Here is a 24709-nt window from a genome sequence, read left to right on the forward strand (position 1 = left end):
AGAGGGTTACACTATTTACTCTATAAGGATCTAGTAATCTAATACTCCATCTATATGCCTGGAATTGTGACGTTATTACCAAAGCAACGGTCACGGTGTTGTTTGCCGGACTGCTGTTTATATGGATTCGGCCTGCTCCGAGTTACATTAAGCTGTAGAATTACGAGGTAGTCTAGATCACAATCTGACTTGTTTGCTCATTAGCCACTTAACTAAGTTTTGAACGGACCCCAAGACAATCTCATTTATCTTGTACCGTTGCATATCAAGCTCAGCTTTCAGCGACCCCATAGAAGCTCCATTTGAGGTCTTGTATTCACCCCCCAGAAGTGGCCTCTCGAACCACGATGCACTTTCCTTGCTCACTAAATCCCACATCATTTGAATCCTTGACTGAAACCCTCAAATTTCCGAATGAGAGTTGGAAGCAATGGTGGTGCAAAACTGGCCCAATCCTAGTGAAGCTTCTGATATCGTCAAACTATAGCATCGAGCGGCAACACCAGTATCTTGAGTTCTACGCCCGTGTCGTTGTTCCTTTTCTGGGGCCCTATCCACAAGTTGTTCGAAGTACTCTTACCCGGAGTGGTCTTCCTGTGGAGTTTAGTGCCAACTACCAACAACATGGAAAGCAACCAACTGTTCGTATAGCTTTTGAGCCCCTCAGTGGAGCGCGAGGTACCGAGGCTATTGCCTACGATCGAGATATAGCAAAGGAGTTTCTCTCCACCTTGTCGGAACTGGATCTCAAAGGGTTCGATTCGCGATTATGGGATACAGTCTCTCGAAACATACATATTAATGCGACCGAAAAAGTCATACTGGAAAAGAACAGAGTCGATGACACATATGTGAGAACGCAAACACTGTTCGGTTTTGACTTTGTCGGAGATGGTCCTATATCGGTCAAAGTCTATGCCTTTCCGGGATTGAAATGCAAAGTATCTGGGCAGTCTTCACGAGAATTACTGACCAACACGGTTAAAGACCTACAGAGGCAAGTAGACTGCGCTGAGGTGTTTTCAATGGTGGACCGTTACCTGCAAGAGTCTAACTCATATAACCCGTATACTTTCTTCTCATGGGACTGCATCGAGCCGTTAAAATGTCGCCTCAAGGTCTATATGTGCTCAGCCAGTATGACGCGGGCGAAGCTTGAAGAGGTCTGGTCCCTGGGCTCTCGGCTGCAGGGCCCATCTGTGGACAACGGGTTGCGGTATCTCTTGCAACTCTTTGACCATATCCAGATCCCGGACAGAGAGCTTGAGATTAAAGTAGAACATGACGATCGAAGCGACACCTCCAAGACAACCCCGTTGATGTGGAATTACGAGATGCGAAGCGGAGATCCATCGCCGTTGACCAAGATCTACTTACCTGTGCATGGTGAGAATGACCTAAAAATTGCTATCGGGATTGCACATTTCATGGAGGAAATTGGCATGGTTAACATAGGTAAATCCTATTTGGATATGATTCAATCTTACTTGTAAGTCATTCTTCTTATGATTGAATAGACGCTAATCAAATTTGAACTGGACAGCCCTGAAAATGATCTTGAGAAGACGGACCGTCTGACATCTTGGATTTCTTTTGCCTTTACGGAGAAGATCGGAGTCTATATAAGCATCTATTACCATTCTTCTATTGACAATCCATGGGCGGCGGAAGAGAAGCAGTAGTCATCTCTTGGGGAACGGTGACAATTCCCATGGGACTTGTGTCTGCTAAGCAATGAAAAGAAAACATAAATAGATGAAGAAAAGAGTGCGGAATTTGAAGGTAGTCTCAGAAGTACATTGTTTTAATTATGTACATTGCAATCATATTTGGTCTTCATGTAGACCCCAGTGTCTAGAGCTAACCGGACGTTCGGAAGTGATCCGCTTCGTCCCAGCGGAAGAACTCCGTCTCCCTTTCACCACTTCGAAGGCTCCATCTTTTCTCTTCCAACCTTCTTCCGATCATTGGCTGGAGCACGTTGCACAATCGTTCTTTATCAATCAATTCCAGCGTATTATGCCGATTAAAATATACTCACTATATATATAATATATATGTGTGAATACCATCACTACCATGGATTCGCCGAGGAGGAATCGGAATCGCGCCGCGTGCCGCCGCTGTCAACGACGGAAGATCCGCGTATGTTTCTGTTCTATAACTTGCGAGCTTCTGCAGCTGACGCCGGCTAATACAGTGCGATGGGCAAACTCCTCGCTGTGGGTCATGCCAGAAGGCTAACACCCCTTGTATCAATGATGGCAAGCAGCTTGTTCAGCGCTCGTTAGTGCATAGCCTGGCCCTAGATCATTACACATTCTGACCTTCAATAGGTATATCGCGAGCATGGAGAAACGAATACAATGGCTGGAAACACTAGTAAAAGAAAGTTGTCCAAACGTTGACTTGGATGAACAGTCCAGAGACAACCTTGCCCAAGAGGAAGAGCCAGTCTTGATTGAGGACCACGAGGAAACGTCTATCCTGAGCCCTCAGAGAGAGCTTGCCGCAAGCGAGGAACAGGGCTCGGGGCAAAGCACACAGCAATACCAAAGTGGGCCACATCATCCATTGCGGTCTCTCTCTCGGATGGAATCTCGTCAAGCCCACGAGATAGGACTTGTCTCGCTCTCACCTGGAGGCGAACCCCGCTATATTGGGCCTTCAAGCGGATATTTCTTTGCCAATCTCGTATTCTCTAGTGCTGGTCGGCATCAGAAGCGACGAAATGCTGCCAATGATTCTGCAGGATCACTATCAGGAGAGTCGACCGCTCTCGCGGCAGAGATTCTTCATACACCCACTTCTTTGCCCCCACGACGAGAAACTGCTGCCGAATTGTCAGCCAAGTACTTTGAAACCATTCACATCATTTATCCCTTTTTGCACCAGCCATCCCATATGAGCTATATAGATCAAATGTACTCGTCGGAAGATGTCAGCCCAATAGTGGCCTTTCAGGTCTACATGGTTATGGCTATTGCTGCCACTGATCTTTCACGGAGGTCCAAAGTCCGCCTCCCTGCTGAGGGCTATTATGCCACAGCAATGCAGCATTTTAGTAATATGTCTCCGGATGGAACCTTGGGTGGATTGCAGTCATTGCTATTACTCATGGTGTATGGATTCCACAACCCATCTTGTGGAATCAATATATGGAACCTCAACTACCAGTGCTTGGCTTCTCTTATAGATTTAGGTTTACAGCGGGATATACGAAACACACCATCTCTGAAAATATCTCTGTTGGAACAGGAAATGAGAACCCGGGTTTTCTGGGTGGTGTATACGTTTGACCGGACGATAGGGACAATGATGGGGCGACCGGTGGGTATCCGGGACGAAGCGTGCGACCTACGTGTGAGTACTTCGCCTATATTTGATTAACTTGTGTGCATGGAACTAATAGGTCTAGCTTCCTATGGACATCTCGGACCTTGAGCTGATGAGACCTGACGCCCAAGAAAGAACCCCTGAACAGCCACCTTCTCATATATCATTTGGCATACACCTATTTAAAGCCGCCAGACTAAATTCGGAGATCAAGTATGTTATGCACAGTATATCTCGAGAGCCACCAGCCTACGCCTACCCACCTATTCGAGACATTTTCGTTTGGCAAAGGGAGATGTTGGAGCGTCTGCAAACCTGGAAGGCCGAGATACCACATACTGATAATATCAAAAACATGTGCGCCAAGCTCTGCGAAATCAAATATCATGAGATGATGATACTAGTCTTGCGCCCCAGCCCAGCCATTCCAGACCCATCCGAAGATTCTTCTAACTCATGTTTCAGACACGCGATGGAGCTGTTGGAAAGCTTCAGGGAGCTGTATAGGCATGACTCGCTGCAGTACAGCCGACTGGTTGTCCATTCCATTTTTCTGGGCACACTTGTGGTACTTCATAGTATTTGGAAGTTGCCTGATATTTCGACAAACATACAAATAGATGAACTCTCAAAAAATATAACTACGGCTCTCAATATTCTGAGCAGTATCGGCGAATATTGGCTTGAAGCCCAGAGAGCTAGGGACTGCATCGATGATATCTCAGGTGTGACCATGAGGCGACTCTTGAAAACTCGAGCTTCAGCGGAGTCAACGGCTACTCCTCGGCTTCGTTCAAGGATACGGACTACGAATAATATCCAACAAAGTCCTAATATCTCTTCCCAATTGCCTTTAGGAAAAACCGCAACAAACCAGCAACAGGAGCTCATAGATTTGGATACAAACCCTGCCGGCTTTGGTGTTTTTAACACAGGGTTTCTGGACGCTACACTTGAACAATCGGACTCACTACAACTATTTGACGACTCCGCATTTGAGGAGACATTTGGATTGACAGGCGTGCCGGATTTTGATGGTCTCATGTGGGAGCTTTTCAACCTATCGTGAATCGCTCACGGTCTTATACGTGTATATATCGGTATTTTCAGCGAGCTAGCCGAAGACATATTTGGCGTCCATTTCGATTCGAGGACTACTTTACTGCATCCGAAGGCTTCCCAAAGATATTCTTGGGTGTGGTGCTTATAAGACTGCGCCCTATAGTATATCAGACGTCTCGAACAAAAACGACACTGAAAATTTGCGACAAAATCCAATCCATTTCTTAGGACCACTATATACGGGACGCTATTAACTCGGGAAATCTAGCTCAATATTGGTGAGACTGAAACAGTCAGGGCTAACTAGCTATTTAATTTGAAAAGCATCATTCAGTAGAATCTCCTCCTGCAGTGCGTGCAGTACCTTATACCCCACAGCCACACCTGATGCCGGGTCTCTCCCTGCAAACCTCACCCTCTTGTCTCCGTGGCTCTCCGTCCTTTGCAATATGAGGTCCATGCGCGGCATCACATGGCTCCAGGAACCTCCATTTAGTGCTTCCTCTTGGCACCAGATGATATCCTTTGCGTTGGGATAAGTATCCAGGTTCTGCCGTACTTGTTCCCAAGGGAAGGGATGGAGTTCTTCGACTCGTGTGATGGCTGTATCCTTCAGATCATGGGTTTCACGGTGCTTGAAGAGAGCAGCATAGACCTGACCCGAGCAGAAAATGACACGCTTAATACCCTGGGGGTCATTTATGGTTTTTCCGTGCTCAGTCTCAGACAGTAGAGGTTGGAAATAAGGCACTTCAGTGAAATCTCGGATATCCGAGCGAGCAAGCGGATGACGGAGCAGAGATTTGGAGAACAGGATGATAAGTGCTGGGTTAATGATTCAATTAGTGCTCTGTCATACGTTTCTATGGGAAAGGGAGAGGAAGATATACGCTTTCTAAATTCACGATGGATTTGCCGGCGCAGGACATGGAAGTAATTGGCTGGACTGGTCATACACACCACTTGCATATTGCAATCCTGATACTGCCGCTGCAGCTGCTCAGGTGATGGAAAAGACCTTGAGTCCTCATTGCCTAGTTGCAGGAATCTCTCCAATCGAGCTGATGTATGCTCCGGCCCCTGGCCGTCGTATCCGTGTGGCAAGGAAAGGACCACTCCCGACCTTTGGAGCCATTTCTCTTCAGATGATGCAATATAATTGTCGATAATACACTGAGCATTGTTGGCAAAGTCTCCGAATTGTGCTTCCCATATCACTAGCGCGTTTGGATCAGCTAATGAATAGCCATACTCGAAACCCATCGCAGCATTTTCGGTCAGCGACGAATTGGTAATGCTGAAGAGGCCCTGCCCTTCACCGAGGGTACTCAGCGGAGTGTAAGTTTGGTTGGACTGTTGATCATGGAGGACTGAATGTCGCTGAGAGAAGGTACCTCGTTCTACATCTTGCCCGGACAGACGGACAGTTGTGCCCTCCTGCAATAGTGTGCCGAAAGCGAGAGCCTCAGCTGTTGCCCAGTTAATATCCGTTCCAGAGTCGACAGTCTGCTTGCGACGAACGAGGATACGCTCTAGATTCTTGTGTAGCACGAAATCTTCGGGGACCACAGCTCCCAGCTTTTGGGTTACAGTCTCCACAGCCTGATGGCCAATTGCTGTGACCTTTTGTGGCAGTGTCTCTCTTTCTAACTCCATGGGTGATTTTACACTTTTCCAAGAGTCGATTAGCCACTCGCGCGCATCAGGCTTGTGATTTAAATCGCCGCTCTTTTCCAGACACTGCGTAAGTTTGTCCCAAGCATCATTTTTCATTCCATCCACTTGCTCACGTGTTACGATGCTTTGCTCAATCAGCCTTGCCTCGTACCGGTCCAAAATATGCGCCTTATCAGCAATCCGCTCGTACATGGTAGGCTGAGTGAAAGAAGCCTGATCCATCTCATTGTGTCCGTTGCGCCGATAGCAAATGATATCGACCACACAATCTTTCTTAAATTGTGCACGGAAATCAGCTGCAAGAATCGTCGCCGAGCAAACCGCTTCGACATCGTCTCCGTTAACATGGAACACTGGTGCATCCAACATCTTGGCCACATCAGTGCAGTATGGGGTCGACCTTGCCTGCCACATATCCGTTGTGAAGCCAACCTGGTTGTTGACAATCACGCGCAGCGTACCGCCAGTGGTGTACCCGGGCAAACCTGAAAGCCCTAATGTCTCGTATATCGTTCCCTGAGCGGCAAAGGACGCATCCGTATGCACGTTAAGCATCATTGTGGAATCCTGGTCATCCGCAAGGCGATCCTGGATCCCGCGCGTCTTGCCCATAACAACCGGGTTTACCGAATCCAAATGCGATGGTTGAGGAAGCACGTTCATATACACTCTCTTACCGGAAGATGTTACATGCTCACCACTACCACCGTAATGATATTTAACATCTCCGGGAATACCCCAGTGGGAGGTCCCCTTAGGATCAAAATCATGGAATATGGACGCCCCATCCTTCCCGACAATGTTGTACAGCATATTCATACGGCCGCGATGCGCAACCCCCATTTCAATCTTATCAACACCATGTTCAGCCGACCTATCAATCGCAGCCTCCAGCGCAGGAATATAGCTCTCGACACCGTCCAACCCGAACCGCTTCTCATTCGGAAATTTAGTCGCAATGAACTTCTCCCAACTAGTAGCGCGGACAAGACCATGCAACATATGCCGCTTCTCCTCGTCCGTGAACCGATGGCGCTGCGCGCCCTCAATACGAGCCCGAATCCAGTCCACCTGCTCCTGATTCGAGATATGCATGTATTCGACTCCCATCGTGCTGCAATAGGTCTCCTCACAGGCAGTGATAATTTCCCGCAGGGTTTTGGGCTTCTCAGATGTGAAATCCTGCATAGAGTCTGTCCCAGCGGTGAGTACGAGATCGAGATCCTGCTCACCGAGCCCATAATGGCTCATTTGCAGCTCTTTCCGACGAATCTTCCCCTCGTTCGCCATCCCCAACGGATCAGTAGATGCATACTCGTGCCCCCATCTCTGATACGCCTGGATCAGTTGAATCGCCTTCAACTGCTTGACAGTGGAGCTATCCTCTCTCGAATACGGTGCGATTGATACATTCGTTGATGCCGTCACTAGCCCTGGAGGCGGCATGAATGCCTGGCCCATGGGTATATGGCCATTCTCGACATTGTGAAAATACGCCTGCCATGAGAGATGCACAGAAGACGGGTCATTTTTCCACGCCGAGTACATCATATCGATGTAGGTTGCTGCGCTTCCTTGCAGAAAGTCATCATTGTGGACCTGAAGAGGGAAAGTTAACATTTTCCGTTGAAATCTCCATGCCAATGATACTTACTATTTCCTCGGTGGTCTGTGCAGTGGCCGGAACGGCATATTGTCGTTGTGGGTGTGAGAGAAGACTGCGCTGTGCGCGATATATAGAGCTGATTCTGCTCTGACGAGCGAAGTATCGTGCTCGCAATACTAACATTGTGGTTGTGCTTCTTTGATTATATGTTCTTCATGGAATTGGAAGGGGGAAGTAGGAGGGATATCAATCGGATCAGAGTTCGGCTTGGGGATTGCATGTATAATGGGCGTGGTAGTGTGGGTGTATGTACCAGGAGGTCGGAGATTGCGACTCTATAAATGATCTAGAAGCTGGGGATCTCTGTTCCCCGCATTCTGGTTGATGGGATGCCCGCATGTACTAATTGCACAGTGGTGTGAGTGCGAATCGGTGTAATGGTATCTTGCCGGGAAAGCGTTCGGTGGCTAGGGGGATTGCCGGTCTTTTAGCCCGATGTGGTATCACAGTTTCCTGGTCTTAGGGTAAGAGATTTCCTCTGTCCGCTGTAGGATTTATTTGTAAATCTTGAACTCTAGCCTTATTTTCTGGTTTCTTTGCTAGGCGCTTCCAAAGATATGATCAAGTTCTCTGTACATATATAGTTCCATCTGCATGGCGATGATATTCCTAATTTGCTACAGTGAAACATCACCTAACATTGATGTTCTTGAAAGATAAAAATATACATATAGATTATGCAACTCAAGTGATAAGCATGCTGGCTGGGTCCTCAAGATACTTTTTGACCAGTGTCAAGAACGTTACTGCTTCACGGCCGTCGACTAGCCGATGATCGTAGGTCAACGCAGTATACATCATCTACTAGAGTTAGGATAATCCACAAACTTACACAAAACAGAGAATAATGACTTACTGGGCGGATCTCTACCTGTCCATCGATAGCGACAGGTCTCTGCTGGATGCCGTAAATCCCAAGCACAGCAGTCTGTGGTATATTGATAATAGGAGTGCCAAACAACGAACCCCAGATTCCACTATTACTGATCGTAAAGGACCCACCAGTTAGATCTTCCATAGTCAATTTGCCATCGCGAGCCTAATAAATGGCAGATGTTAGAAATATATTCTTATTGTAGAGCTGTGCTAGTAACAACTCTGATCGATTCACCTTTTTCCCCAGTTCGGCGATGCCCTGTTCGATTTCCACGATGCTCCGGCTTTCCATGTTACGTAGCACTGGAGTCACCAAGCCCTTGGGCGTCGCAACGGCAACGCTAAGGTCGATATAGTCGCGGAAGACAATCGTGTCGTCGTTCTCAATGGACGCATTGATAGCCGGAATCTCCCGGAGAGCCAGCGCGGAGGCCCGCGCCACCGGGCCCATGAAACCCAGCTTGACGCCGTGTTTCTGAAGCACGTCATCCTTGTTCTGCGAGCGGAACGCCATAACCTTGCTCATATCTACTTCGTTGAACGTCGTGAGGAACGCGGCTGTGTTCTGCGATTCTTTTAGACGCTCTGCCGTGCGCAGGCGCATACGAGACATTTTGACCTAGTGTTCTTATAATCAGCTGCCTGGTGGGCGCATAGAACGGACGAGTGAGCTAACTTTCGTCTCTGATCGACTCCCCTGAAAGGCTGATACTGGACCTTGGCTGTTTGGTACGGGTTTTGGAGTAGTCATTGGGGTAGGAGTGGGTGTAGTGGTTGTTTCTTTTGTTGGCTTTTGGGAGGGTGTTGTTTCCCTAACGAGTGTCTGTTGCTTCTGAGTGACTTCCTGAGGAGATTCAGGGGTTTTTTCTGCGTTTGGTGGTGATAAAGATGGTGTTGTATCGCGCTCTTCGAGGCTAATCTCAATAACAGCTTGTCCCACTGTCACGGTGTGGCCCTCGCTGGCAAGTAACCTTGTGATCGTTCCGCTATGTGGTGCATTTATGGCGATATCTATCTTGTCCGTTTCGATTGAGGCGACCTCTTCATCTTGGTCAACGTAGTCGCCGACCTGTCTGTTGAAGGTCGACAGGACACCCTCGGAGATGGATTCGGCCATTGGGGGGACGCAGATGATCTTGGTTTCAGCCGCATGGAGGGCAGATACGCTGAATTGGCGTAGCCACGGAGATAACCAATTCTTTTTACGACTGAATACAACTGACCTGACAGTTGATTGAAGCGAGCACCGACTAGGTAATACGTTTGATGCGCGTGGAGCTGATGTGGTTCGAAGGGCGTGAGGGTAGCAGCCCCGGAGATGATGCGTTGCACGGCTTGACATAGTTGACCTGGGGTACCTAAGATACTAAATGAAGGGCGATACAGTCACGGATTTTCTTTCTTTTTTTTTCAAAAAAAAAAAACAAGATAAACCGAGAAAATCGGCTTGACTTCAGGACCCCGGATCTCCGCATCGGCAAAGTGGCGTTCCACCGATATATCGGAAATCCGGCATCACTAGGAAATACTTACACCATTTATCAACAGGAACATCACCCTGAGTGGTTTGAGAGTGTGATAAGTTATTCTCGTCATTGTCTTGCGTTTAGAGGGCCGTATCTTCATGTGACGCGAAGATAACACTGGATCAGGGCTTTTGTGATGGTCTCAAGTCTTGATAAAAGGATGACACGAAGTCAGTTTCAGCTGTTCATAGCCAAAACGATCATGGCTTATTAGTTTTTTGAGATGTTTTTAACTTAAGACCATACCACCCATAATGTGTGGTTCTTAAGGGTAAGTTATAACTGGGGTATGCGTCAATCTTGGATGATAACCCGCACTGTGAGGAGGAAATCCGCTGTAGTTCGGTCAAAAATGCCGAGGATGTCGTGTTTAGGAGGATCACAATAAAAATATCTTGGTAATGTAAGAATCGAATGCACTTCAACAAAATGTTGAACAGTATACTAAGTAGTTGAAAGTGGATATATAACATGACGTTGACGCTAATCACGGGGACTCCACCAATCACGGTAAATGGACCTCGGCTCAAGGAAGTGAGAATCTCCCCGCAACTGGAAGTCATTTGATTCCAGTCAACATTCATTTTGCGATATGATCTTTCACCGCAGTCGCTAATCTACGCCCACCACTTTTTCCTTCTCTACCTACTTACCTCCTTGTGACATTAACAGCGTGGTTTGGCTTCGGATCATCCCCCAGAACCATGCTGCATTTTCGCACCGAGGGTTATAACGGCTGTGCGGTTAAGTACTCCCCGTTCTTCGATAATCGCCTGGCCGTCGCCTCGTCGGCCAACTTTGGACTTGTGGGAAATGGACGCATGTACATTTTGGAGTTGACTCCAAACGGAATTGTACCTGTGAAATGGTACAGGCCTTCCATTGAAGATGACCAAGTCAGTTCATTCTAACCAGACGATGCCAGGTTTACCACCCAAGACTCGCTCTACGATCTTGCATGGTCTGAGATCCACGAGAATCAAGTTCTCACAGCCTCTGGGGACGGTAGCATTAAGCTGTTCGATTGCAACTTGAACGACTTCCCTGTCCAGAATTGGAAAGAACACAACCGTGAAGTCTTCAGTGTGCACTGGAATCTCGTCGCGAAAGACCGTTTCTGCTCCAGCAGCTGGGACGGTACTGTGCGCGTCTGGACTCCCGATCGTCCGCATTCTCTCGTCACTCTTCCCACACACAGCTGCACTTATTCCGCATCCTTCTCGCCACATTCTCCTGACATCCTTTCTTGTGTTACCTCCGATTCTTACGTCCGTCTTTTCGACCTTCGCACACCCGCTTCCGCATCCAACCATCTCACTCTCCAGATCCCGATCCATGCCGCCCCAGTATCTCCGATTCCTGGTAAACCGGGCGTTCCACCGGCCGCCTGTCCTCCTTCCGAAGCTCTGACACATGACTGGAATAAATACCGACCGTCTATCCTGGCCACCGCGGGCGTGGATCGGACGATTCGCACCTTCGACATCCGTGCCCCGCACCAGGGCCCGCAAACCGTGATGGTCGGGCATGACTACGCCGTCCGTAAAATCTCCTGGTCGCCGCACTTATCCAACGTTCTCCTTAGTGGGAGCTACGACATGACCTGTCGTGCATGGAACGACCAATCTCCCCCAGGAGTTGTTGGGGATGTCGACTCGATGCGGGCGGGTCCTAGTCCAACGATGGGAGTGGAGATGGGCCGAATGGCACGTCATACAGAGTTTGTGACCGGAGTTGATTGGTGTATGTTCGGAAGTGAGGGTTGGTGTGCCAGTGTGGGATGGGACGAAAGTCTGTATGTGTGGGATGTCCGGGCAGTGATGGGATAGACGCCCGTCTTTTGGATGACCCGTCTTGGTTTATTTCTTCCTTCTGTATTGGATATTAGATTGCATGATACCATTTCCTGGCAGCGATTGGCCTGTCGGATACTGAATACTTTATGACTACGATTCTGGTTATTGAGTACTGTTGTCACTTGGGGTATAGAATATGCTTTTGTTTTTTTTTATCGTTAAACAATCTATACTATCCGAACATCAATCATCACCATAAATATATATCACCTTACACGGTGACGCAGTTTAGGCATGACATTTCCCCATCTATGCCAGCCGTAGTGGACTCAACATGAAACCAAAAAGCCAAAGCCGGGTATATCAAGACCACAGAACCCATATAAAGGGCCCTGTGTGAAGAAGAGCGCTCAGACGAGCACCCCCTCCTTAAAAGGAACATGCTAAATCCAATTGGAAGGGTGTAGGAGAAGACAACGGCCTTATCTCGTCAATCTGGCCTCCGTCTTCTTCCTCTCCGCATCGCGAATAGCAGCGATTTCATCCTTCGATGCATCAAACGCGACATGCGCCTGGTTGAAAGGATTCTCCTCGCTCTTGTCGAATTCCTTCTTGATGAGGTCCAAACGCTGCTGTCTCCGCAGACCAGGGTTCTCCTGCTCCACCTCGGGCATTCGGCGCGCCTCATACGCCGCATAAGCAGCTTTGTACCGTCTCTCCGGATGACGATCGATCTTCGATGAATCCTTGCCCGTCAATGACAGGGCGTCCAGCGCGTTATCGATACCCGAGGCATTGAGAGCGGTTCCCTTACGAGATGCAGGCTGGTCGTCGAGCTGGGAAAGATCCAATCCGCGGGACTTCTTGACCGGTTGGTTCGATTTGCCCTTAGGCTTAGAGGGTTGGGAGGCTTCTTCGGCGGCGAGTTGAGCATCGCGTTCGGCCTTCTTACGGGCTGCTTCTGCTTTCTTGGCTTCCTCTGCTTCTCTGGATTTATAAATACGATTAGCATACCGATTACACCAATGGAGAAATCGTATCCCACATTGGAAGTTCTTCCTCCTTATTGCGTAACTAGGAAGAAACAGACAAAAAAAAATCCAACACTCACTTCTTAGCATTGCCCTTAGCACCCTTCGCCCACTGCTTATCCTCCTCAGCTGCGCGCTTCTGATCCTCAACGGCCTTCTTAGTGGCAGCCGCTTCCGCTTTCTATTCCAAATCCATATTCATCAGCAATACAATCCATAATACCTTGTTGGTCGCGTGCCATGATAACCATGTGGCGGGGGCGGGGCAAAAGGCAAAAGCTCAGATTTATCAGATCCGAATACATTATCAGATCGGATAGGGGGGGCTTTCACGTACGCGGGCGTTGCCAGCTGCCTTCTTGGAGTTCTCGCCGCCCTTCTTAGGACCCATTTTTGATATGTTTTCTCCTTCCGATTTCCTTTGTTATTGGGGGTTTGTTGAGTGAGGTATGAAGAAGTGTTTGGTTGGGTTTCTTGGAGGGGTGTGTCAGAGCTAAGACCGATGGGGTAATTAATGGGTGGAGACTTGACTAACAACATTTTTACTTATGTAACTTTTTATGCACGTTCACATGATTGACTTAGCCCTGGCTTTTGTTGCTATGTATATGTTCTAGATCTGCGAGCTACTATCAAGCTCGGAAATCATATGTGTTTTGGCTATTACTTGTATTTATTTCTATGCTCTGATTGAATGAGGATACACTGAAGCATCAGAATTGATATGATCCGCATCGCCACTGCCCGGACTTGATGGGACTGGTACACATAATGGACGGTCCAACAGTAATGTAGAAGTTGATTCCTGCTAGGAAGTTACCATTCGGCTTAGGATGGCCCTCAGATTTTATCTCACAGTTCATCCCCCTAGATCAGTTGTGATTGTAAGGTACGTCTCACATCAACATGACTTCATACCAACTGAACCAATAAGAAGCGGAGCACAGCTTGAACTTGCAAAGCATGGCGAAAATCCACTTTCTATTAATGGCTAGTAGAGAGGTTTCCCATAAGAATCGTCCCAGAAAAAGAAAGGACGCATTGCTACTTAGTGGCATCTTTCAAAATGAAGTGCTTGGGAATAGGATGTGGTTGGCCTCAGGCGACGGCGGATGTAAACTGGCGTTACTCCATGCAGTCAGTGCTTGCGACCTCTTGAGTTCAAACTGTGCTGCGACATCAATCAACGATTTCTCTCTTGCATCACGGACCAGAAGACTTGTTCTATTCCAAAAAGGCATTTGATAGTTCAGAAAAAAAAAGCTGGGGTGTAATGCAATACTCCTGTATTGTATGGCTATTGAACAACTTAGGCCTTATGTACCTATATAGAACTATTGTACAGTTCTCATCCATGACCTAAAGTACATTAATACATCTACATGAAACACCACTCATTCAGCTACTCATAGCTGGCAGCTCATACCCATCCGGCACATGTGGCCAAACATCAACGCCGTCCATGATGGCCAAGGCCATCCCTCCACTCAAATGTGGTTGAATATGACAATGCAGCAGAAAAGGGCCCGGATTGACCACATGATATCGGATTGCAAGCCACGATGGGCCTGCATTGGCAGGTGGACTGAAAAACGTATCTCTAATCTGTGGGTTGTAGAGATTAAAGCTTTCAGGGATGTCTTTCACAGCCTCAGCAACTGAGTGATAGCGGAAAGCACCAGATCCTGATCCAATCATGAAATACTTATTTGAATGCTTGTGGATTGGATGAGGAGGCTGGCCTCCAGTCGTCACATTGATGATGAGATCCACCCAAGTGTTGTTCAGGGTGGTGATGGTGTATATTGTGGGGATGGAGCTGCGGTTAAAAAGCAAAGGGGTCACTTCCTCATTTGATTGTGGGTAACTATGATTGCCCAATGTCCAGGTGTACGAGTTCTCGATCTTATTGACGTTTAGAATGTATGTCCGGTCCACGTGCAAAGAAGGCACTTCCACCGGGAAGGGGACGACCCTCGCCTCATCCAAGAACACCATATTTTCGGTTGCATTGGTGCCAGCTTCAGTAATCCATGGCTGAGATGGCCCCTTCTGGTGGTAAATAGAAGCTTCATATCTCATAATGCCTGTGCCATTTATGATCTGGTTTGCTCCGGTGTTGGCAGCGCGGACCGTATATTCACCGGCAGGTTGGTCTAATTTAACGAAAAAAGAATATCTGCTCCCAATAGGAATAGTAATCGCATCGACACGAATAGGCTCGATATAACGCCCATCGATCGCATAGACATACAAAGGATGTTGGTCAATAGAGAATGTTAGCTCTAGACTGCCAGCTATATTTATTAAATCCCAACTTCTGTACCGCGAAGCTGATTTTACCTCGAATATCTCAGTCGGGCCTTGACTGGGTGTACATCCGCGGAGGAAACCCTTTGGTGTTAGGTTGGCCTTCCGGAAGTCACTAGGTGGCAAACAACTGGAATAGGTCAGTATATATTTGGATAATAAACAAAGCGGATGAAAGCAGATCGATGATGTGGCTTACCCCATATCAGTAAGCGTTCTATTCCCCAATGCACTCCTCTGGGCAGGTGTGGTAAGTGCATTGATGCGGTCTTGAGGCAGACAGAGTACAGATCCTTTACCATTAATCAGAACCGCATTGGCACAAAAGTTCTCAACCCCAGAGGCTACCTGAGCCTGCCAGGTTTCTTCAGATGTTAAGTGACGCCAATCGGAAAGGATGATAGGCTCAGTCTCCATTTCCGCCTTTCCCATGGCCTGTAGCTCTTTTGCGTCATCGGCGATCAAATGAAATGGTTTTTCCACTGATTCATCTGGTTGAATGTAGATGGCGCCATACAATCCATCCTCAATTTGGCCTCTAGTGTGGGCATGGTACATATAAGTGCCATAATGCGTTGCTGTCCATGTATAGAAGAATTGATCGCCGGGGGCTATCGGTCTTTGTGATAGTCCTGGTACACCATCGGACCACGGCGTGCCTCGTTGCTCAATACCTGATGACAGAAATTAACCAGAGCTCCTCAGTGGATGGAAGAGTATATTACCGTGGAAATGAACGGTCGCCCCGAAAGGCATTGAGTTGTTAACCAGAAACTCAACATTGTCACCTTGTTTCAATCGTAAAGCCGGACTGGGAAATTGTCCATTGCTGAGTATCATCTTTCGCGTAACCCCAGCCACTTCATGATTTTCCCATGTTAGGTTGAGTTCGAAGTGAACGACCTTGCAGGATGCCCATTGAACGAGACACAAAACAGATAGCAGGCCCAGCCGGCTATGAAAAGGAGTCATGACGCAACCGTACTACAACTGTTAGGGCAGCATAAGTATAACAAAAAGAAATATGTACAAAGAATAATGCAGTGCATCAAAGGGACTGCAGAGCCTACAAGTGGCCTTTAGAGAATTTCTCTCTCTCTCTCGTGTTTTCTATTGTTCTGTTTGTGACAACGCCTTTTTGAATGTATAAAACATCTGCAGGCCGAATCCAACTGAGGCCCCTGTGATGAAAAGAGCAGAGGCCAATGAAGAGCCGTGGCAATGTGGACTGACAATGCAAGGGATAGTTGAGGACTACCGGTGAGCTTGAAAAGGAGTGACACCCTTGGATATAAAGCTGACGGAAGAGTAGTCATATGCATCTAAAAGATCGACGTGGTAATTATCAGTGTTCACCGTACCGGACATCATCCTGCCACGGTATGTTTGCTTCGATTAGTAAAGCAATAAGAGGATGCAGGGCACTTCATGCGCCTGACCGTAGCGTAGCATTGCATTTGCATAAAGAGGCAAAGCTAGGCAAATATATAATTGACGCTATCACGATGCTAAAGCGGCCAAGACACCGAAGTGAGCTGTCCCAAATTGATTTCCATATCGAAAGGCAACTGCAAGAAAAACTTCCGTTAGCAGAAATGTCCGCAGAAGAATTGGCAGGCGGATGCAAAGTGCTCGACAGTTTTAGGTAAAGTTAAGTTGATCTATCTTTTATAGTTACTAAATTTAGGGAAACTCCAAACACGAGAGGCATTGGTTATATAGTCGATAGATAATTCAATAGATCGTGACCTTGCAGGCAATTAATCCACTCCACAAGGATCCGATTGGAGAAACACCCGAAAAGGGAGGCCAAAACAAAACGAAGGAAAAAAATAAATAAATATGTAAATAAAAGGTTTAAATTAAATTAAAGATAAAATAGAATAAAAGACAAAAATACAATCAAAATTCAGACACCAATCCATGCTATGAATAGATAAAATGTTATATCTTGAGCTGAAATATGGTCATTTCACTCAGCCAAAAACAACAATAGAATAGAAAAACAGAACGTAAGAGATTTCAATCAATCATATCATATCGGTCGTCAATCAAAAATTGCAAACGTGAAAATCATATCACCAAAATAGCCGTCGATTCTTCACCGCCGCTCTTGAGGACTTCAGTCATAGGGTCCGCTTTTTCGGTCAACCCAGTATGCTCTGTCTGTGCCTCAAATAGGACTCGGTGAACCGATGGGTTCAATGACCACATCGAGGAGGAACGCTTTTCAGCAACACTCCGGGAGGCTACAGCTGTGGTTCCTTCAGAGTGGGCCTCAGCCTCAGACGATGGATTTTCTGGCTTGGCAAGACCCACCTCGAAAGCGTCACTCTGTTGGAGATTGGTACTGTCAGAGCTCATCGGCTGACTAGGAGCTGAGGAGAGATACTGGTGCGCAGATGAAACAGCCGCAGCTCGTACTTCCGAAGTCGCCACGCCTTTTTTTATGCTCCCTGTAGGATTCTCCCATATCGCCGATGAGTGGTGTAGAGGAGACATAGTCGACTGGGGAACCATCTCCAGCATGTCCGGAGGAAACGGCTGCAGATGCGCTGGAGTCACTGTGGGTCTGGTCTTGAGAGCGAAGAAAACCACCAAGACGGTGAGAAGCGCAATTGTAACGTTTCGGCGATCACTGGCTAACACCCGAATGTAGTTCACTAAAAGGGTTTGAAGTTCGATCTCTGCTGTTGAACTTTGAGAGTAGGATGGCCTACTAGATTGCCGATGCTCTTGAGGCACAGTCTTTTCTGGAGCCGGTGACAAGCTGGATCTTGCAACCCTTCTAGCAGTGAGAAGCTTGGGACTGCCAGCTTCAAGTGCAGGAGTCGGCGAGTGGGCTGGGCCAGGGTGGACTTGTGTGGGCGTGTCATTTCCAGGCTCCTGTAACTGTGACGCCTGAAGTCGGTTATCGAGATGAGGCATTTCGCCCTCGAACAATCTCTTCTCTAACTCTCTTCTCACTTCAGATGGAACCCAGAGACCGACTTCCACGTCTACCTTTTCCATTTCTCTCCAAGCTGCAGCCCATGCTCCAGCTCTCATCAGTCCGTTGGCTGCAAACACCCTGATTTCCCACTTTCGGCCTGCCTCACTGTGTTGGACCACGCGCCCTCCACAGTCTGGGCACTGCTCGCCTTGTTCATCGTCTGTCGCACTCTCCTCCGCCATAGTCTGGTTATCTCTATCTGTATCGGCCTCTTCATGACCTAAAAAGTGCCCATGGTCAAACCTTGGGCGTTGCAACTCCAAGCTTTCCAATAAGCGCTCCTCAAGAAGATCGTACATATCCTCGGGATGTGAAATGAGCACACCTCGTTCCCGTAGCACCACTGACCCAATCTTTTCCTCCAGTAACTTCCACCGCTTCCAATACTCTGGCGGCAATACTTCCCTCAAGATCTTTTGGTCCGGATAGTCCACTAATCCCGGAATGGGGAGCGATGGTGGAAGCAAGTTACAATGGAGTAGTACGAGAGGGTAGTCTTTTTTTGATATTTGCTTGGCCACGAGTCCGGTCGGCGAGTAGTACGGAGATCGCTTCAGCTGTGATGAGCCATCCGATATGCGATGCCCTCCTCTGCGTTTTGGTGGTGTCAAGTACTCGCCGTCACCCTCATCCTCAGTGTGCATTTGCATCGCTCTGACCGAACTAGACTTTTGGAAGGCACTGTGGTGCTTCCGAACAGTAGGTGTCAACCTCAGCTCTTTTTCCATTTCCTCACGTTCGCTATCGTTATGATCACCCCACGAACGCGAAAGCATATCTTGCTGCGATCTACCTACGACGGCTGATTTGGCCCCGCCGATGGGATTGGTAAGTACCGAAGCAGGAATAGAGGAAATTGAGGAACGGCTCGATGCTCTCGAGTTCACATCCTGTAGCTCTATATAATCTAGATCCCCGCCGAGAAAGTCGCTAGAAGATCGTTCCGTTGACGATGCCGAGGAATTGTACCCGCAGTCCTGAACTAGTACATGCGTATTTCCATGTGTGGAGCTGGCCTCATTGTGGTCCAAGTCTTCGTGAAACAGATGGGCTGTCCCTACCGTCGATAGCGGTTCATCGGTAGGAACATACAAACAGAGGTCTGATTCCTCCCGTGACGAGGCTGTGGATCCACTTAATCGAGAATTATGATCTGGCTCCTCCATTGAACTTCGGCCCTCGAAGAAAATAAGAAAAGAGAAGTATAGAAATGGAGACTAGGAATGCTGCTTTTCTTGATCCAAAAATGCGGTAGACAACAAATGGCTCCACAGGAATGTAGAGCAGTGGATCTCTGATCGTAGTGTGATCAAGTTATGTTGCGGATTACGAGATATCTGATAAAAAAAACAAAAAGCTCCGTGCACTAGTATCCACTGATATAAGATAAAGAAGAGTATAATATGTATGGTATGTGGAAGAAAGAATAGTTCTCTGGGATGATCATGAGTACTCATTGATGATGGCCATGCACTCCATTTGTTGACACTGGGGTTCACCGCCTTTGTCGTGCAGGGCAACCGTTTATTCAATTTGAATCGACAATCAATCTTATCTTCACCTCACCCAAAGTCATCAAGATACACTGCAATATATCATTAAATCCTCGTACTTGATTGTAGAGTAACAGTATAGCGATGGTATATGTATACTACTATGACACATGGCCTTTGCTTCTTCCCCAGCAAAAAGATGCACGGCACAAATTTGCACACGACATAACTGAACGTACACGTATAGGAACACGTAAGATAATTGTGCTGGCTTACGTCCCAGCCAAGCGCTTGCTGTATGCAGTATTTATACGGGGGAGAATAGAATGAAAGGGAGAAAACAACAAGAAAAGCCTGCGCTCGCTCTAAGTTTATCAAACAAGTTATATCCAAAAACCATGGACGCCTGAAACCTCTCTCCCCAATCATGATAAAGCACGAAGAATCGCTGGACATGACACGTAGACACTGTGGTAAAAGTAGTAAAAGGAAAACGGTTTTCAATGTGGCGGCCGTGAAGTACCGTCATCGGGATTCATCAGAGACGGGTAGTTCGGATGGTCCCCAAAGTAGTTGAGAACATCTTGTGGGAGGTATTCTAGCCAAGGGAGTATTTCCCCACTAAAGGTAAATGGAAATTGGTCTTGTTGCTGAATGGAGGCCATATCAATATCCTGACTTTCAATGAGTATATCGCTAACGTGGGAACCAGCGCTAGGGTGCATTTGTGAGGGTCTGGAATTCATATGACTGCTACCCGTTTGCTGGTCGTTTCTAGTAGAGGCGGTGTTGTAATTATAGGCGGAGGTTGGTGCATCAATCCGGGAAGAAGTGGCGCTCAGATTCTGATTGTAGTTGGTGTGAGAATGCGGAGGTCGGGAGGTAGACGTCGAGAAAGATGCGTTCAGGCCCAGCAAAAGGCTGGCATCCGATGTCGAAACGCGGCCGGAGGGGGCAAGTGGGGAATATTTTCCGGGGCCAGCTGTAATCGGCGAGCTTGGCGCAGCAGCCGTAGTCCTAGATGGCTCGAGCGTTTGAGTATAAGAGCTTGAACTAGGACCGGTACTAGTTTGCATCGGTAAACTGGGGTAGCTATGGCTATACTGAGACGAATAAGCCGGTTTATTAGGAACGGAATCCGTTTGCGTAGCAGGCATTTGATATAGCACGCTCAGATTTGGCTGCGAAGAGTTGGTTGCTCCTGTAAGAGCCCATCCAATGGCTGAAAGAACATTTAGGTCAGCCAAAATACTGTCGATATCCACGGTTCAACCGAGAAGGGGGCTACTGGTAAGAACTGGGATTCTGAAATGCTTACCTTGGCTAGGATCAATTCTTGGAGACCGTACTTCACAATTAACGGCCGACTCGTCGGAGCCACCAGCAGCACCTAACGATGTACTTGGCTGACGCCAACCAGGTGTGGCAAATGGTTGAACCGATGGGATCTCAGCTGTACCTTCCATCTCTTCCTCGGTATATAATAGAGGATCCACAATTCCCTTGGCCTTTTGGTCGAGAACAGTGAGTATATACTTGGTTCCTTCCCAGTATGTCTCTAACGCCTTCAAGGCTTTGTAGCATCGCTGATAATTCTCCTTCGCAGCAGAGGAGAGAAGGATATGTTTAGCAGTCGGCTTCCGTTCTGCTCCATCTGATGGGTGGTCTAAATTGGGCATAACAAAGCCACTGGTTTGATTTGTCAACAAAGGCTGGCAGGGAGGAGAGCCTGGCCCTGACGATGGTGAAGAGTAATAAGTGCTCTCCATCAGAAACGCGCACGCGGCGATGTACATCGGCTGACTAGTAAATGGATTACCGATGAAGCTCTTACCATCAACAAGTTCGGAAAATGAAAGTATATCCGCAATAGTTTTGGCCGAAGACATCGACAATTCCCTGCTGTTTGGATAAAGATGTTGTATAGACCCCCCAAACGAGTTCAGTAACGTTGGTTGGTGGAGGAGGACTATCAAAGTGTGGAACCAAAAATGGAGAAGGATAAAATTCGTTCCTTCCTTTGCCTTTACGTACGCTTGAAAGTTGGCTGCGTTAAAATGAAGCCTCGGCGACAAACGCTGGTATATGCCCGTAAGATCACTTTCCATCCCAGCTAATCTCTTAAGGGTGTCCGTGGTGACATGTTTCACATCTTGGATTCCATTAATGAGGTCCGTGACCCTGCCATACAGATGTATTATGCGTATAAGTGGCGGGAAGGGCGCTGGCCAGCCGTTAGGCAGCAAGGACTCTGATTGCAGGGGGAAGCACAATTCTATGTCCTCGTCACGTAAAGTCACCGGTCGTCCTGTCCCGGATGAAATGACTCGATCGAGGAAAAAAATACTCCAGAAGGTGTCAACCCTTTCCCGCTCCCAGGCACGTTGGTTTTCGCTATCCTGTGCATCCTTCATTAGGACTTGAGAGTTTTGGGGGTTGTCATACTGTTCTTCTCTCAGCTTCCCCGCCTGCCCCGTTACAACTGCATTTGGAGTCACGCCACTCTGGCCGTAGTTATATTTTAAGCCCTGCAGTTTCTGCATCCCGAGATCCTGGGCCATGCGAATGGATATACCTAGATACATCCATAGGCCACTGTCGTGGTTTGAACCAAACTCTTCGTAGGCTAGCAACAAACACGCCTGGACAACAGACAATGTGGGACAGGATAAAGCATCGATGAGAGCGCCCATTGCCCTATGTGCGAATGGCTGGCCGCGGTCTGACTTCCTCACATCCAGTTTTGGTTCTGAGCCATCTATGAGCGGAGCTTGAGGAGGACTCAACAAAGGATGAGGAGAGAACCGTGCAGATAAGGTACAAACAGCGTCCACGAGAATGGTGTCAATTTTCTTATCCTTCAAGTCACGGAGGAATCTTTCGCGTTGGAGGAAAGGGAAATTGCATCCCAAGTGTACGAAGAAAAGATCACATAGGTGTGTCACCAGATTGCTGACTGGTAAGGAATCATCTCGGTCGTAGAAAGGGATAGTATTGGCATCACGGTTGTCGCGATTATCAGCGAGATTGTTTAGGCGACCAACACCAAGGTCCGTGAACTTTGGACTTCGCAGAGGAGACAATGATTCTATGTAGTTCAAGACATCAATCAATACGTTGAAATAGGGATCGGATAAGGCATCAAAAAAAGGAATGAACAAAAATAACGACTCAACGGGTCAAGTAACTGGTAGATAAAGTGCTACTGACCTGATGATAGCGACGCATTACTCTTGCGTGAACCCCTGACCTGGACGACCTGGATGGAAGTAAGCATATATGCATTCACGTAACCAACTGATAGAGTACTCAAACCATTTGTTTAAAACCAGGAACAATAGCTGTTGGCCCAAAGTATCTGAAGTACGGAACATGCGTACGAGCGGAAGAGCTCAAAGACGTACGGCCTATCAAAGTGAGTATACAAAGCCACCCTTGAGGTTTATGCGCAACATACTACTTTCTGGACTTTCCCCTACGGTGTGTTGCTCAGAATCCTTTGTCATTTTGGAAGACGTTTCCCTCACCAGAGAAGCATCTTTCAGCTCCGACGGCTTCGGTGCCCCGGACGACTTGTCCGGACGATCATCACTGTGTGGTATTGCAGCCCGCGGAGGAGAATCTGGGGAACGACTCTCGGCTTTCACTGTTGTACCGGAGCTATCACTTGGTCCCAGTAAAGGAGGAATAGTATGGGTGCGTGATGCGACATCGGACTGCGATCGAGTATGAGCAGTAGGTTCGCTATATCCTAAGCATACGTGGTTATAGTCGGAGCATGTTTTGCACACTGGACGAAGACTCCATTAGCGTAACGGATGGTGTGTCATAGTGGTCTTATTTACCCACCTGGTTGTTCACCTGAGCATCGTATCTTGCGCTTGCGACACGTCCGACATCTGTTCGAGAGAAGCTTGAGTCAGCATCGCAAGGAGACAACAATGAACAAAGGTTCACAGGAGTAGGCCTACGCCGCGTTGACCCGACGTCGTTTAGTCTGAGGCTGTCCATCGGTTGAGACGAAGCGAATCTGCTTTGGGGGGGGAACATTATTGCCGCCGTTCTTCTGGGGAGAAGGGTGGCTCATTGCGAGCAAATGATCATCCGTGGTCACCACACATTGGGCACCTGCTTTTTCCTCGCTCTATAGCAATCGAAGGTCCCCGGTAACGGTATCCGGGGGAGTCGCAGAAGAAGAGGACAACAAACGGCAAAAGCGGCGATACGGAATATCTTTCGGAAGAAGCACTAGGTAAAGAGAAAAATCCATGGACGATGGGTGAATCCCACGTTGTTACCGGGCAATAGTATGATCGCGGGTTGGCGTGGAAATAAAGTGGGCAGGTGAGGGGAACGTGTGATTGTAACGTATTGCTATTTTCTGTTTCCCTTTAGCGGTAATCGGTGATAGGGGACAACTGTATGGCGGCAGTTGGTTTAAGCCAGCGATAAGTCGCAGTAAGAGGTTAGGAGAGTAGGTAGTATCCGTCCATGAGGGATCGCGAAGGGGACCAACTGACCACCTTGGACTCACCAATGGTGAGATCTATTGTCTGAAAGGCAAAACCCCCAGTTCTAGCCTGACCGCCCAGACCAGACAGTTTCCTCTTTGTTTGACCTTTGGGTTTCTAGAATTCCAACCGCATGACCCAGTATTCTTTACGGCGAAATTACCAATATTACTTACACTTGTGGTTATTATTAAAACCACCGCGGTGTCTGGCTCAGGAAATGAACTGTACAAAGGAAGCTTAAAAAAATTTCTTACATCCACGCGACTATCGGCACTATTCCGGGCCCAAAGGATTGGACGCAGTGATTCCTCATGTGACGCACCCCAAATGTACGGTCTACAGAGTACTACCTAACTCGTTGAGCTTTGGGGTTAATAATTATGTCTTGCGACAATCTCGACCTTGCGTTATACCGCTAAAAACAACAAAG

General features: G+C 47.7%; 8 protein-coding genes across 8 annotated transcripts; 3 read left to right on the forward strand and 5 right to left on the reverse strand.

Moving 5' to 3' along the window:
- Nucleotides 1–347: 347 nt before the first annotated feature.
- Nucleotides 348–1751, forward strand: BDV38DRAFT_267842 (putative tryptophan dimethylallyltransferase; the record flags this gene model as incomplete). Its single annotated transcript, XM_032056660.1, has 3 exons — nt 348–1489; nt 1544–1661; nt 1743–1751. The coding sequence occupies 3 exons, from the start codon at nt 348–350 to the stop codon at nt 1749–1751; spliced, it is 1269 nt and encodes a 422-aa protein (XP_031918712.1).
- A 328-nt stretch (nt 1752–2079) lies between these two features.
- BDV38DRAFT_278169 (Zn(II)2Cys6 transcription factor) lies at nt 2080–4405 on the forward strand (the record flags this gene model as incomplete). The annotated part of the gene is made up of 4 exons (XM_032058660.1): nt 2080–2145; nt 2201–2286; nt 2337–3363; nt 3419–4405. 4 exons carry the CDS (start codon nt 2080–2082, stop codon nt 4403–4405), a joined length of 2166 nt encoding a protein of 721 aa, XP_031918713.1.
- BDV38DRAFT_294407 (2-oxoglutarate dehydrogenase family protein) lies at nt 4213–7846 on the reverse strand. Its single transcript, XM_032062495.1, has 2 exons — nt 5289–7846; nt 4213–5223 (listed from the first exon to the last, which is right to left on the reverse strand). The coding sequence occupies exons 1-2, from the start codon at nt 7693–7695 to the stop codon at nt 4706–4708; spliced, it is 2925 nt and encodes a 974-aa protein (XP_031918714.1). The 5' UTR covers nt 7696–7846; the 3' UTR covers nt 4213–4705.
- A 380-nt stretch (nt 7847–8226) lies between these two features.
- On the reverse strand, nt 8227–10041 carry BDV38DRAFT_235384 (uncharacterized protein). Its single transcript, XM_032053336.1, has 4 exons — nt 9294–10041; nt 8853–9236; nt 8598–8780; nt 8227–8542 (listed from the first exon to the last, which is right to left on the reverse strand). The coding sequence occupies exons 1-4, from the start codon at nt 9957–9959 to the stop codon at nt 8426–8428; spliced, it is 1350 nt and encodes a 449-aa protein (XP_031918715.1). The 5' UTR covers nt 9960–10041; the 3' UTR covers nt 8227–8425.
- A 673-nt stretch (nt 10042–10714) lies between these two features.
- Nucleotides 10715–12125, forward strand: pex7 (putative peroxisome biosynthesis protein (Peroxine-7)). Its single transcript, XM_032053337.1, has 2 exons — nt 10715–11011; nt 11069–12125. The coding sequence occupies exons 1-2, from the start codon at nt 10848–10850 to the stop codon at nt 11970–11972; spliced, it is 1068 nt and encodes a 355-aa protein (XP_031918716.1). The 5' UTR covers nt 10715–10847; the 3' UTR covers nt 11973–12125.
- Nucleotides 12126–13446, reverse strand: BDV38DRAFT_235388 (DUF1014 domain protein). The gene is made up of 3 exons (XM_032053338.1): nt 13308–13446; nt 13051–13151; nt 12126–12926 (listed from the first exon to the last, which is right to left on the reverse strand). The coding sequence occupies exons 1-3, from the start codon at nt 13359–13361 to the stop codon at nt 12422–12424; spliced, it is 660 nt and encodes a 219-aa protein (XP_031918717.1). The 5' UTR covers nt 13362–13446; the 3' UTR covers nt 12126–12421.
- Nucleotides 13447–14368: 922 nt separating this feature from the next.
- BDV38DRAFT_294410 (multicopper oxidase) lies at nt 14369–16351 on the reverse strand (the record flags this gene model as incomplete). The annotated part of the gene is made up of 3 exons (XM_032062496.1): nt 16006–16351; nt 15480–15954; nt 14369–15410 (listed from the first exon to the last, which is right to left on the reverse strand). The coding sequence occupies exons 1-3, from the start codon at nt 16250–16252 to the stop codon at nt 14369–14371; spliced, it is 1764 nt and encodes a 587-aa protein (XP_031918718.1). The 5' UTR covers nt 16253–16351.
- A 1592-nt stretch (nt 16352–17943) lies between these two features.
- On the reverse strand, nt 17944–23852 carry BDV38DRAFT_267848 (putative C6 transcription factor; the record flags this gene model as incomplete). Its single annotated transcript, XM_032056661.1, has 9 exons — nt 17944–17996; nt 18421–19065; nt 20388–20987; nt 21084–22853; nt 22976–23062; nt 23095–23172; nt 23223–23555; nt 23615–23664; nt 23737–23852. 9 exons carry the CDS (start codon nt 23850–23852, stop codon nt 17944–17946), a joined length of 3732 nt encoding a protein of 1243 aa, XP_031918719.1.
- Nucleotides 23853–24709: the final 857 nt, after the last annotated feature.

Source organism: Aspergillus pseudotamarii (assembly GCF_009193445.1).
Source record: "Aspergillus pseudotamarii strain CBS 117625 unplaced genomic scaffold BDV38scaffold_4, whole genome shotgun sequence".
Lineage (NCBI taxonomy): Eukaryota > Fungi > Ascomycota > Eurotiomycetes > Eurotiales > Aspergillaceae > Aspergillus > Aspergillus pseudotamarii.